At 44.3% G+C, this 14861-nt stretch overlaps 1 protein-coding gene across 2 annotated transcripts in view; it reads left to right on the plus strand.

Annotated features, from left to right (window-relative positions):
• The window catches only part of LOC119393190 (protein ERGIC-53), a 45483-nt gene extending 32477 nt beyond the window's left edge, over window positions 1-13006 (plus strand). For both annotated transcript variants that reach the window (XM_037660034.2, XM_037660035.2), the window contains exons 10-12: window positions 5703-5874; window positions 6612-6715; window positions 11755-13006. In XM_037660034.2, coding sequence (XP_037515962.1) covers window positions 5703-5874; window positions 6612-6715; window positions 11755-11791 — 313 coding nt within the window. In that variant the 3' untranslated portion in view covers window positions 11792-13006. The remainder of the gene's footprint in view (window positions 1-5702; window positions 5875-6611; window positions 6716-11754) is intronic.
• Window positions 13007-14861: the final 1855 nt, after the last annotated feature.

Here is a 14861-nt window from a genome sequence, read left to right on the forward strand (position 1 = left end):
GAGTCTGTTTCCATGAAGGTGCTGTGCAACAGCATGCAATCTTCATGCAGTTTTGTACAGCCGTAGTTGATTCCCAAGTTTCCTCCATATTTTTGTCATACTGTTACTAAATATGGGAGACAGGATCGTGAAGCATGTGCCTCAGCAAGCAAGCGGGCCAGGCAGTCTGTTGAAGCCTGGTGCCTAGCTGTCTCTTGCACTTCCTTCATTCATGCGCACCGAAATGGCTCAGTATGCTCAACCGGGAGAGGGGGGGGGGGGGGACAATTGGAGATTGCGCAGCCTCATGACATAGCCAGTTGCTTGACAACTATGGTTCCTGTCCAAGTAGCTCTGCACTGGTCGCTTTGCCAGCTCGGCCACTGCTCCTGCTCGTGCATTTGTATGATCCGTAGCTGCACGGAAGTGTGTTCGGAACAGGCGATGTTAGCAATTCGTATCGCACCGAAATTCGTACCAGCCATGGTGGTATCACAGGGATTTTGCTGTAAATAATTGCGATGTGGGAAGTGCAAATATTGTGCTGCCAACCTGCATTCTACCATCATTTCAGACAGTGTTCTGCAAATATAAAAGCTTTTGGGCTTTATAATCCAAGGTTTTGTTGTTAGTACTACCAGTAGGCACACTTCTAAGCTTGATAGGCATTTTCAGGATAGTTGCCACTGCTAATCTCCCAGCCACAAACAAAAACTTCATTTTGTGCGTGCTGACCTTGGCTCAGCCCGTGAGAGTGATTTCTTCTATGTGTGATGATCACATTGCGAAGGGCAAGCTTCCTGCGACAGCACGCCTACCGAAACCCTATAGGCTAGGCCTAATGAGTGCTGCATACCTCGTCTGTAGTGGCCATCGGCAATAAAAATTGCAGTTTGGTGAGGATTCGATGAAACGCTTTGCAGTTGCTGCATCTGGAAAGCAGTGGAATCGCATTGGCAACAAAAGCTAGGGTGTAGATGGCATGTGCAGCACTTCAATAGCGGCAACGTTATCCGCGTGTGCCGTGCTTTCGACGTCGATCACATGATTGAGAAATTGAATGAGCAATCTTGGTGTCTGTCTACATAGCTACTGTGTAGTTTGTGCCGGGGCCACGGGGCCATCGGGAATATTCGAGGAAGTGTGAAAAATTGGTCAGCGACTTTTCTCTACTCATCTTTTTATCCGTGTGCTCATTTTTTCGGCACCACAGACCCTTGGATGTTAACCTATGACCATTCGCAAATTTGAACAGATGTGAACATTATGGTCACATAATTGTTGGATGCATGCAGCTGCTTTGTCTACATTTGCATGTGTGCAGCTTTTTGAAAAATGTTGTTTTTGTTCTAATGTGACACCACATATAGTGCGGATGTTCACGAGGCCGGTGACTTGCGTTATAAGTAGGGGTGTGCGAATGCAGTCGAACTCGCATGTATTGAACTCGCATATTTCAATATGTAAATTATTTCACATATCAAATTACCTATACATAGAACTCTTTTGTGATCCCGTTCAGATTCGATATAGTGTCCAGGTTTGACTGTATTTGGAACTTCAAATAGTTTGGTATTCCATTAGACTCGCAAGGCACTTTTATAATTTGAAATATTCAAACAATACAAAACTTCAAGATATTGAAATCAGCACTAAGAATGTCATACCTGTGCTGAATTTTGCAAAATTTGATGCAGAGATATAGACAAGTTAGTTTCAGTTGCCACACACCCTCTCCTCAAGTGCCCTTTTGCAAATGTTGTGCCAGTATTCAAGTGTAGTGGCCAGAGCATGACATTGTGTATGAGGCCGAGCACATTATTGCAGTAGAGTGCTGAAAGATGCTGAACAAAACCACCGAAACAAATAGAAAACCATCGCAAAATTACTAAGAAATGTCTAAAAATAAGGAAACCCAGCATTATTCTGGGTTATCCTAAGATAAGCACCTGCAATGAGCATTGTGCCGATCAGTTGCCAATGCTCCTCCCATTTGAGGAAGCTTGCTTAGAGGATTAAACTATGATAAGATTAACACATCAGCACTTTAGTGTGTCTAGTGAGCAGCTTTTTTCATTATCGGGAGGAATGGTGACGTCCACAACAGTGTCATACTGCTCCCCAAACATACCAAGTAGCTATGTATCCTTCATGGCATCATTGAATAAATGCATATGTTGTGCTGTAAACCAGTAGTGTTGCACAGTTAATAAATTTCCTGTATATTATTTGCTGTAAAACAAACTTAACTTTTTCATAATTGTACTACATATTCGCATTCAAAAATATTTGAATTTGCTTCGAAGTTGAAAGTTTCATATTCAAACACCCCTACTTATAAGCACTCTGCGCTGTATTATAAGAAAACTATAAGCTGGGCTTTCTTTGTGTGTGTGTGTGTTTGTGTGTGTGTGTTTGAAACGGGATGATGGAATTACAGATTTACTAAGACGAATTGGTGCTCACTATTGGTGGCGTCAAAGAAGCTCACATGGGTGTGTACCAGCCATCACTTTGCAGAAACAATTTTCGCACAGCTCTTGAAACATTGTTCCAGAACTGACTCTGGTCATTGTCTCATTAATCTGGGAAGTTAATCACTATGCCACATCACGTCATGTCCATTGCTGGAACGCCTAAGGATGTAGAGTGGTACTATTCACTGTGGCATTTCTCAGTGGTCACGTGACTATAACCACAAGTTGTGGATGAGGAGCATCTTGTGAGTTAAAGGGGCCCTGGAACACTTTTCCAAGTAGCCATTGAATGGCTTCACTAAAGGAACTTATTACCTCATGAATCAAACGCTGCAAAAATTTTTAGAATCCATCCAGTACGAGTGGCGTTCCAAAAATTTGTCGCACGCTGTAATTGCTTTCTCTCTTCTCTCGCTCCGATGAAAGCGCTGGAAGCTAGGCAAGGAGGGATAGCACGGGAGAAGAAGGTACATCACACGCGCCTCCTGACCTTGACCACATTTTCTTTCTTTTTTCTTTGGACGCGTGGCGTACTTTCAGTGCGATTGCACTCGGGAGAGTGGCGTCCTCTCGCGGCGGCCGCAGTAACTACCGAGCACGCCATGTTCAATTCAGTCTATGGCGTGGAACCTGCCTGTGATGCCGAAAGCATAATTTTTACAGCGAAAGCTGTTATGAGATCACAAAGGCCGTTTTTGGTGCTGTAGTTGTCCGCCGCCGCCACTGCCGGTGTCCGTAACCACTATCGCTCGAAATAAGAAAAAAAATTCAGAGCATATTCACGGGTGAATAATGAAGAGCTTGGGCGAAGCTCCTGAAGGAATCATGGTTACACCGTGAAATCTTCAGTGGTTTCGCCCAGCAGTAATCAAAGCGACTGCCCAGTACCCAGTACATCATCAAAGACGTGACAAACAATGTATATATTTATACAAGAAATTTTATTAATCGTAAGTGGTAGCTTCCGTTCCCCCTTCATTATAACGGCTTTATGGTAGGTCAAGTAATGGATCGGTGATGGATCGTAGTGGGATGTTTGCAAAGACGAAGTAGCGGCCGGTTTGCAAAGGATCGGTGATGGGTCGTTGTGGGATGTTTTGCAAAGACGAAGGAATGGGCAGTTTGCAAAGGTGGTTACGCCGGACAACGGAGACGTGACAAGGTTAGACTAAGAGGAGCTTCGCCCCTAAAAAACGAAATAAGAAAAAATTTTCAGGATGGAACGAGGTTCGAACCTGGGCCCTCTGCGTGGGAGCCCAGTATCGTACCTCAGACCCATGCTGGTGCTTTAACCTGCTTTGCAAAAAGACCCTATAAAGGCTTCATGTCGGGAAAGAACCACATTAACATATGTAATGTAGCGTGGTAGAAGAGTAAAATAACAACCAAGTGTCACACAACGCGAATTCTGTAACCAGGCGTCACACAATTCGAATTGCGCAACGAGTGAGTTGTTGAATGCTTCCAACCCATTACAAAGGGCTCCGCCATAATTCATCGTCATTAGCCACAGCATCAACAAAGTGCACATAATACCTTACAGGTGTTTAGCAGGTACCACGGTTCTGCGCAGAATGACGAAAAATTGCGTAGTGGCTGCTTCCTTACTTCACAAAAATTATGATTTATAGCATAGTGGTTTCCTCGCAAGCGCACTTCTATTGGTTGCCAAGGAAGCCCATAAGGCTCCCATGATTCATTTCCTCAGGGTCTCAACAAAGTTAATACCCTCTCTCTATCTCTTTCTCACATTAGCGTATGTTATAAAGCGTGGTGAGAGAGTGAAATAACGACCGGGCATCACACAACGCGAATTACGTAACTAGTGGGTCATTTAAAGCTTTCAACCCATTGCAAAAGGCTCAGTCATAATTCTTCATCGTCATCAGCCGTTGCATCAAGAAACTGCACATAATGGCTTACAGATGGTACCTCGCTTCTCCTCAGAATGACGAGTAATGTCGTGGTGAGTGCTTCCCAACTTCACAAAAATTATGATTTGTGGTGTTGTGGGTACGTTGCTAGTGTAATGGTATTAGTAACCCCAAGAGAGTTTATAACGGGCTTTAGAAATGCCACTCTTCCAGCTTTCGCTGTCACTGTGCTGCGCTTTCCGCGCAGGCCTGGCGCTTTTTTGTCGTGAGAAGGGGAAGCGCTTTTTAACTGACTTTGAGAATTTATTGCAAATCCCAGGTCGCGTGCTGCGCTATAATGTTTGGCTCGCGTGTTCTCAAGAAGCTCGACTACCGATCGGCAGCGTTTTCTAACCATGCTGAAAAAGTGTTGCTGGGCCCCTTTAAGACATACTGGTAGCTGCATTCTGCCCATAGCCCGTCCCCTTGCCTGCATGTTATCGAGCGAGATCCAGCAAAATGCCTGTTACATTCTGCTAGATTTCAGTTTCACTCATAGCTCAAAAGCAAGATTGCCTCCGAAAGCAGATCTCTATGGGGCAGCGCTCTCAATGAACAAGGCCTATGCGTTCTTTGACTAGCTGAATGTAAACTGCACCGCAGAAGTAAGTGCATGACATTGACAGTGACCAGTTCATCATGCATATCATAAAATATCTGTTTGGGACCTTGTGTGGTCTTTGAAAAAAGTCAGTTTCACTGCAATGGCGAAGCAGTGAATGCGATAGCAACAAATTGTAGTGTTATCCGAAGTGGGGCTGGCAGCTAACTCTTCTGTATCCAATCTTGCTTGCGTAACTACAAAACGCTCGTGTAAGAAAATACGGCCACTCCAGGGAGAGATGCTCTTTCCGCACAGTCACTTCGCGTTGAGAGCGCAGCACGTAGAAGAGGTATATGAGCCGCCATCTGATGGCTCCTGAGATAGCGCGCGCTCCGGCACCCTTAGAATCAATGTTCAAAGTTGCTGCTCGAGCGACACCCCCCCCCTCCTCCCACTTCTTTTTGTGCTCATTCAAGACGGGCAGGGCGTTTCCCATCTGCTTCGACGGCAGGCCTCCCAAGCGGGGTAATGTTATCACATGCGCCCTCCGAGTGACTGAAATGGGCCGTCTATTTTGATCTCTGCTTCAGCCATGTTCGTTGCCTCCGCTCGCGCGCTTTTACCCGCGGTAGAACATATGGTGCACGGGGGATCTTATCAATTTAAACTTTATACGGGACATGATGGCAACGGCGACAGCAAAAACCCGTCGAGACTGTTCATATAATTGCTATTGCAATAATAGTACGCGCAGACCGAGGAATACATGGTGTGACCGGCAATTTGCAGGACCCTAGCGGCAGAAGTGCAACAGAAGACCGGCACACTGCTCAGTGTGCAACAGCAGGGTGGAGCAGGAGGTGGGGCAGCACAGGCTGCCCTGTCGACAGAGCACGTGCAGCTCTTGCACCAGGTGCAGGAGAAGCTGGCTGCCTTCAAGGCCGACTCATTTGCCCAACAGGTGAGAAAGATACTACAATGCAACCTCTTCATGAAAATATCCACAGACGTTGAGCTCCCTTTCTTACTAGGGCTTCAGAAAATAACATCGCATTTCCATACCTCATCCATATCTCTTTCCTTGCATTCTCATGTATCCACCTCTCACTAAGTTGGGCCCAAATTTCTTAGGTGTAAACGGTGCATGAAGAAAGCTTTAATGTATATCTTATTTGAACAACTTACCTGCTTGCTGCCACGTTCATAGTATGTTCTAGCACCAACAGAACAGAGTGATACAACAAAGGAGACAGAACAAGGTCCTGTCTCTTTTTTTGTGTGTGTGTCATGCTCTGTGCACAAAAGTTTATGACTAGTATGTATGCACTTGCCCAACAGTGCATTTCGCTATCTCCGCGATCAGCCCAGCCAACGGCACTTCTCAGGAGCCAATCACGGAGGCCACAATCTTACATTGACAGTTGCACTTTTACCACTTGATGAACAGTGGGCCCCAATCCTAAGTGTACAAGTGCAGCAAAAAGATCACTGCATTCTCCACGAGATGCTCAATAGGCATGAATTCAGATTCAAATGAGGAGCATGGCAACAAATGGGTAGAAATTTTATTTGATGAACAGCTGATTTTTGCTTTAGCGTGTTGTAATAAGCTGCAACATAGTTGTTTCAGTTCAGTGAACTTTCACTTTAACAAACTTTTTCCTGAGATCCTTTGAACAAATTCACTGTTTTCTGCAGAAGCTGCCCGTGACTGGCTGTGCTACGACTTGCTTGAGCCCGACCTACTTCCTGATTTTCTCAACACTGCAACTGTGCGTCACCTTGGGATACCTTATGTACAAGTAAGTCATCTCCGCTGTGTGTACCTTTGATTCATGAGATGTAAATTCTTAACCCTCTGTGTTCCACTGTCGTGAGGCACCCGCCGTCATGAAGTGACTTGTTTAGTCCACCTTTTGGATAGCAGCACAAGCTTTTATTGTGGTTATCTTACCACATTCTCTGTAGGGGGCGACACCAATAAAAAAAAGGAACAGAAAAGATATCATTGGTCGGTTTTGTTTTTTTTTTCTCTCTGTTGGAGCATGGCAGCGTTTTCTCGCCGCACACTTTCTATGGGTGGCTGTCAATGCCTGAGTCACTTCGGGATGTTAAACCACACAAACCAACCAACCATTCTATGGGATGGCGATGTCAAAAGTGATGACTGCTTTCGTGAAGAAGAAAATAAAAAATTTTGTTCCTCCATCCGATGAAGTAACCTCACCAAGATGAGTGCTGTGACGACAGTGGTCACGAAGACAGCAAAGCAAAAGGCAGAAAAGTCTGAAAAACCCAGGGCTTCATCCTGGAAAATGCTTTGAAAGGTGCTGCACCATTTTGAATTACCACTGAAGAACTGGGATAGACAAGAAAGGAGGTAAAATATATATCTTCCGATCCATCTGCACATGTGAGCATTTTCATAGCGGCACCTGAAACTAGCTCAAGAGTCTCGGACCAGACTGGTAGTATAATGGGGGGAAGTTTATCACTGCAAAGGGTTATAACAGGATAAAAGAATTGGTGGCCAACCCAATCGGTCCATTTTAGGCGGGTATGGGGGACCTATAAGTGTAACGAATTGTTTATAAGCCAAGGTGTTCCTTGCTACTTTGCAGCCAAATTGCAGGGCAAGGGATTGTTCCCGATTTCTCTTTCTTAAAATCCATTTGGAATGTTTGTAATACAAGGTGTTCTTGAAAGGCAGTTCTACTTGTGACTTCCAAAGCTGAAGTAGAGCACCAAGTCGGGCTAGTTGGTTAAGATCATTATGACGACTAAAAGCTGCGCTAAAAACACAAAGACAAAGACGAGGAAAAACAGGACTCGCGCAGGAAAAACAGGACTCCCAAGCTCATATGAATGAACACAATCTCTCAAGCTAACAGGTAACCTCTGAGGCATTTCAGTGCAATGGTTGGTGTCGGTGGCATTTTTCTTTCGCTGTATTTGTGACAATGCTTGGATGTCCTGTGAGATGAATTTAGTACAAGTGCATACAATTTTTTTTACAAGCAAGGGCTGAGTATTGGCTCACCGAACTGTTTACACAGGTGACTTCCGTTAGTTCAACCCTTAAAGTGGTCATAAAGCACCCCTTTGGCTTGTTGAAAAAACACATCCTGCGGACAGCTGACACTGCTATGAACTGCTCAGTCAAATATTGCAGTCGTGCGTGCCGCGTAAAGGCTGCAAGCGGAACGCAAAGTTGCTGTTTTCTCAGGCGCCCTCTTTTCAAACATAGGCCGGTCTCACTCTCTTCAGTGGGCGGGGCATCTGCCGGTTGACGTCGCGTATCTGCTTCTCCGCGTCGCAAAAGACATAGCATCCTCATTGGCCGATAGCCGACATAAATCGAGAGCAGCGTTCAGATCAGGTGCACTTCTTGCCACCGGGTGCCGCCATTTGCCCGCGCCGCACTCCTCAGTCTGTTAACTTTACACGGTAGCCACACTCATGCATGCGAATCACAGCGGGAGAGCGATCGCGTTTCACAATGTGCGCTGACGTAACTTCTTCCCCCCGTGCCATCCCTCCCTGTGTAGCTTCCAGTGCGCTCGTTGGGACGAGAAAAGAGAGAAAGCGCTGAGAGCGTGCGCCAAACCCCCGTAACTCCGCTCGTTCTTGACGGATTCGAGAAATTTTTGCAACAATTGATTCACGAGGCAGTAAACTCCAATACTGAGGTCATTAGATCATTACTTGGAAAAGTGGTTCATGACCCCTTTAAATTAAAGAGATTGACAAAATTGGCTCAGTTTAGTTGTCCAGTTAGTCAAATTATGCAAGGGGCAGAAAAAACAATAAATTGTGCCACCGACTCGTTATGCATATTTGACCAGATAGCATTCTCTCACTTATAACTTGCGCAAAAGCTTAAAAAATTTTGGAGCTAAAGTCAAAACGAAAACCCAGAATTCTGGTCTGCAAAAGTGGTTTCACAGCAGAGCTTCACAGCTATGCAAGGAAGCTAGCATCGTGGCAGTACGCGAGGAACATTTCTATAAAACTTTCCGCAAATCGTTGTTGAGGGTGCCGGTTATATGCAAGCAAATACTAAAACATGACCTTGAATCAAACACCTACACATTTTATATGCTCGAAGTACAAAATTGAGTTGAAAATGACATTGGAGTACCTTAACTATGTATAAATTGCACAAATTCTATTTTATAGCAATGCAAACTTTGTATTTTCGATTGTGACAGTAAGTTAAAGACAAAATCCGCTAATTTTATCTTCACAGTTTGAACTTTTGTTCATTTAATGACTGCCATCACCATTCTTTAGCAGCACTTTATTGCTATGAAGGACATGATATAGCGTGTTGTTCTGTTTATGCTGAATAAGGCATTTGATGTCCTGCAGTTGATCAAAATGCTCTACAAACACGGACAGGATGGTAACCTATGTCACCTACTCCGTCCTGCGATGTGTACAATTCTTGCAAACTCCAAGAACATGGGGTGTGAGTCATTGGCACTTTCTTAAAAGGGCACCGACACCGATTTCTAAGCTGATTCTACTCTGCCATACATATCTCCTGTATACAGAGAAAGCTCTGACCAAGCGTGAAGCTTAGTAAATGCTGATATTTCATTTTGAATATGAAGTCAATTATTGCATGGCACACCTACTGACATTGACACTACCATGACGTCGGGCTACAGTATCAATTCACGGAACTTCACGCACCAGTATGGCTAGTTGTGTTGACTTCAGGTACCAAAACAGGCAAAATGGCCACTTGTGCATCACCAACAGAGACGCAGAGCAGTGCGGTCGTGGAAACGTCATATTTTGCACGAGCACATGAAGAGAAGCTTGTGTCTTGTCATGATGTCAGGGTACGGTAGAAACCGAAACTAACTTTTAATAACACGTAATTAAATTTGCAGGCCGTGCTCACACTTACCAGTACATTTTCTGGGCTCTTGAGGACATGGCTTTTCATTTGACAAACAAAAACAACTGAAAATTTTTGTGTCAGTACTCGTTTAAACAAGTAAATTAACTTATTGTTTGGCGGTGCACTCGTCAGTACCGTTGTTATACTGTGCAAGCTTGCCATCCATGGGAATCGCCACATTATGATGGCGATGATGCTGGCCATGCCTGCTCTGACTGCACTACGAGTGTAGTTTTGATTTTTGTTTCATATTGGATTGCGTCACGCAAGAAACTTTTTCGCAAGCTTTTTCAACAATAGAAGCATTAAAAGGGTATGGGCTTGAGCTTGTTGGTAAGGCTTCATGGGTTCGAAACAGCGCGTAAAGTACGAGGACACGGAAAGAAACAGACAGGACCAGGCGCTGGTCCTGTCTGTTTCTTTCCGTGTCCTCTTACTTTACGCGCTGTTTTGAACCCATGAATAGAAGCATGTGTTAGAGTTTGACAGATGTTGTAATAGTTCATTGTGACCTACTGTTTTACAGTGCAGCTCTTAAGCGCCCATTCCTGTGTTGATTGGCGTCGCCATCAGTGGAGCGTAACCGGTAGACATGAAAAAATAAAATGAGAAGAAGATACCCAGGATCGAATGGGATTTGAACCCGGGCCCTCTGCGTAGTCGTCGAGTATTCTACCACATAGCTACCACATATAATTGTTCACTGAAAATGATGAATGCTGATGAATGAAAACTGATTGCTGAGAACCAGCATGGCTTGCTTGTGTAGCTAGTGCCCTGAAGGTTCTTGAGGCCATGGTCCAAGATTTGTCATATCCTTTAATTAGGGATGGGCAAATATTTGAGCACTTTGAATATTCGAACGAATATTACAGCATTCGAATTTGTATATACATGTAAATTATTTGAAATTTCGAAGTATTTGAAATGAACGCATATACGTATATTTGATTGCATGTTATCCCCCTGTAAATGGGCTTTCATTGCAACGCGGGATTGCTATGCCGTGGAATTACCAATCCAGGGGAAATTCACACAACCGTGAAGCCACACTTCAAGGTTAAATACTTACCTTCACCTCAGTTATTTTTCAAGTTGAAAAGCCTGCCATACAGGCTTATATATGCTATTTATAGTAAGTTTTAAAACGTTACTTGGTGTAACTCTATAACTTGCACCCTACTGCTATTCAAATCTTGCTACTGCTCAAGGTGGCTTCCACTTCCACTTAAACCAAAAAAGTGATATTCACACAGGCCTAGATCCAATTCTTAAAGATATTGTGCAACTTCGTTGAGTCATGACAAAAATGCTGATTTTTCTTTATAATATGTGATACATACTATTCGAGCTATTAGATTCGAAATTATTCGACCAAATCACTGTTCCTTTCGAACCTCGAATTTACTATTTGCCCATCCCTACCACCAATTACCAGGTGTACATGTCGGCTGTGATGCTGTTTTAAGACTTTTATTTAGAAAGGTAGACAACTCTAAGCCCTGTAGCTTCCCAAAGTTTGCTTCATAAGAATATAGGCCCATAAACTGTGCGTTTATAACCAGTTTTACTAACGCAACATCTGTTTACAGTAATAACAAAGTAACATCACTTGTTTCACCCTGTATACGTTAGAACTCCTCTGATACATTCGAGCGACTACGGGGGGGGAAGAAAAAACAATGTAGCCTGGAAACGTACAGGGCAAACATGCACTAAAAATCTGGAAAAAGTGCCACTGTATAAGTGAGAAATGTATAAGCAGGGTTCTGCCGTAGTATTAATGGAAACAGAGTTTAAAAGCTTTCGAGCTGCAACCATTTTGTTTTAGTGGTAAAATGTAGGAGCCACTCCATTAAAGCTCAAAAGATGTCTGCATATTGTCCGTGCAGAAGGCGTAACGCGAGTTCTGTACTTTCAATTTTGCAGGAGCAGCAAGGAGGCTGCGGCCAAGAAGTTCTACTAAGGCGGGCCGCCTGACATCGTTGCTCTGTGCATGTGCGGCAACCAAGCCGTGGGGACCCTGTGGGTGTGGTGTGTGTGCCAACATGCGCTCAGTGCAACCTAGCCAATCCTCCGGCACGACTCTCACCACCCATGCATCTCATCAACACGTCTCACAGTGGCGGCGGCAGCAACAGCATCATGGCTTCTTTCTCATCGGACATTCCAGCCTCACTATCTCAGACATACCTGGGGGCTATCATGCTTTGCTCACAGTGGTGTTGCAGTCATCGGGCAGGGTCTTTAGAGCATTAAAACTAGTAATCACGGGACATTTTCTATGTTGGAGGCAGCACTGAAGCTGCTTCTGTTATACATTTCATGTTTTTCCTGTTGAGAAACTTTTTACCCATTCTTATTGTGATTATATGTACTTGCCACCTCAGCTGTAGGAGGTGAGACTTGTGAGTGTAAAGAGAGGCCTGCTATACAGGCATGCATGCCATTTTCTATATTGCGATAAAATGTTTTTTGTAAGTCTTTCCCACAAATGATAGAGGGCTGCTTTGTTAAGATGCTAAGGCCATGCTTTGGTCAAGGCCATTCATCGCAGCAGTGAAAGAATGTAGTCTAAAAGCAGTGTTATTAATTAAATGGACGGGTTAGTACTAGGCACTAGCAGCACTTAGCTACTTCTGGGAAAAAGAAAATGTGCTAAAATTTTTTCCTCCACACTTGCTTGATTTGTTTGGCTAACTTGTTTACACTGAATGCTGCTATGTGTGATTGCATCATCAGTTATAAGTGCCATTGAGCTCATCTAAGTGTGGATATCATCATACTACATGGTTTCTCGCATGTTTGCTGCGCTGGTTTGAATGTCTGGCATGAAGAAATTATGTGAGACAGAAAGTGTGCAAGTGAGTTTCAGCTTGGCTCGGCATTACATGTCCAGACATTCCCAATACGTTCCGTGCATGGATTGTGGATTGTGATGCTCTAAAAACTAGGTTTGGTGTCTGGCATTCGTCTTTGTCTGGGACCGTATAGTATGTAACAGTTAGTGTGGGAGGGTAAATGTGCAATTTTTTGCCTGGCATTATGTGACACAAATGAAGATTGTGTACATACAGAGGTTGTCCCGTGGCTGCATTTTTTCCCTACTTGTTTATAAAAATTGTAAAATAATGTTTGTTGAGGTGCCGTGCAGAAATAAATTTTGTTTCATCTGGTAAAACTTTAGAGTGACTTTATTTACCTGTTCCCTCCACGCAGTGGGCACTGACTGGTGTCCTGCATGATAAGTTCGAAGCATGCTGAAACTGGTGTATACATTGGCTATGTGTTGGTGAAAGATGGCTGAAGTACTCTATTCAACATGGTGTTCAGCTGCAACATTAAGGTTATACCTGCTTTTTGTTACATACCAAAAGTTCATTGCGATCTATATTGGCACATGGAGCTGAAATGTAATGCTTACCTTTTTAAATGCGAAGCATTTCTTAGCGAACCTCAGGCACTTTGGGCCTTTCTATCTACGTATCTATCTATCTATCTAGCCGCCTACGTCTGGGCGCTCTCCTGGCCGTCTCCGTAACCTGTAATATACCAAAATTGGCGCAGCAGGGGATAAGTGTATGACGAACACCATTCACTGGTCATGACATGAATAACACAAAATACCTGTCGCGTAAGTCACGAAACCCTTTCTCTCAGTCATGTGCGGCACGTACCCGCATACCAGAGTTCATGTTATGCGGGTATGTGCCACAGGTGATACAAAGTCTCAACCAACACAGTAACCGCGAACACACATTGATACGCAAGGAAAGTGATAATATTAATAATTGCTGGGGTTTTGTGTCCCAAAACCACGATATGATTATGAGAGACGCTGTAGCAAAGGGCTCCGAAAATTTTGACCATCTGGTATTCTTTAACGTGCACCGGGATCGCACAGTACACGGGCATCTAGCATTTTGCCTTCATCGAAATGGGACCGCCGCGGCCGGGATCGAACCCACGACCTTCGGGTCAGCAGCCGAGCACCGTAACCGCTACACCACCGCGCCGGACGCAAGCAAAGTGAGGAAGCTGAAGACATAATACTCCTGGAAGATGCTCAACTACCATGCACTCGTTTACGTGGTCCGCAACGTGGGCCACGTCGATTACGCAAAAACCGGGGTCAATGCTTCTTACAATAAACCTGCCGAGAGAACCAGGCCTCTCATCGTTACCAGTGACTTCAACATTAATTTATCAAGACCCAACAACGCCTGGTCTTTATACTGCATGAAAGACGGCTTAAATGTGGACAGGGCATCAAGAAACCTCGCTGCCACATCCAGGAGAGGAGGCATCATAGATCATTTCATCGTAAGCGGCACCCAGGATTTCCACCAGCTGTGCTATACCTCGCACTTCACTACACTTAGACCCATCGTAGCCGCGATCACAAACGGATCCGATTAACAAGTCCGGTCCAGCTGCTGGTGCTCACTGATTACGGTGATGATGACCTTGTTCAAGAACTGTCAAGAACCCCTTCTACACATACACATGGGTTCGTGGAACGTGCGTGCGTGTCCATCATAAAGGACAAGTATAAGCATAACAACTGTAACTGTGACTGTAAAGTACGTGCAGTGCGCCTGCGCGTGCCACTCGGCTGTGTGTATATCTAGGGAAACTTTCCTGAATGAAGCTTAGTTGCGAGTAACGCCTGTCCTGTGCATCTCTGTTCCTTCTTTGTCCTGTTGGGATTCGCGCTATCCAGTATTGAAGATTATAAGCACTACATATCAGCTTACCGCGTCTGGTGTTGGTAACACTCATGTTAGCATCATTGCGCAACAGTAAACAACTGGTTATGTAATACATATACTCTTCAACATATGAGTGTGCGCATACTAATTCCACATTTGTCTAGCGTCATTCCGTAACGTTTCGGTCAATGTGAAAAATTACGCCAGTCACCATCACGCGCATGCTTCGCGTAACATCGATTCCCATAGTACGTGGGATCTGCCGAATTTTTTTCCCCAAAAGTAACAAAAATTTTCTCATTGCTTTCAATTCTTAGAACTGAT

This window comes from Rhipicephalus sanguineus, chromosome 5, assembly GCF_013339695.2.
Source record: "Rhipicephalus sanguineus isolate Rsan-2018 chromosome 5, BIME_Rsan_1.4, whole genome shotgun sequence".
NCBI classification, from domain to species: Eukaryota; Metazoa; Arthropoda; class Arachnida; order Ixodida; family Ixodidae; genus Rhipicephalus; species Rhipicephalus sanguineus.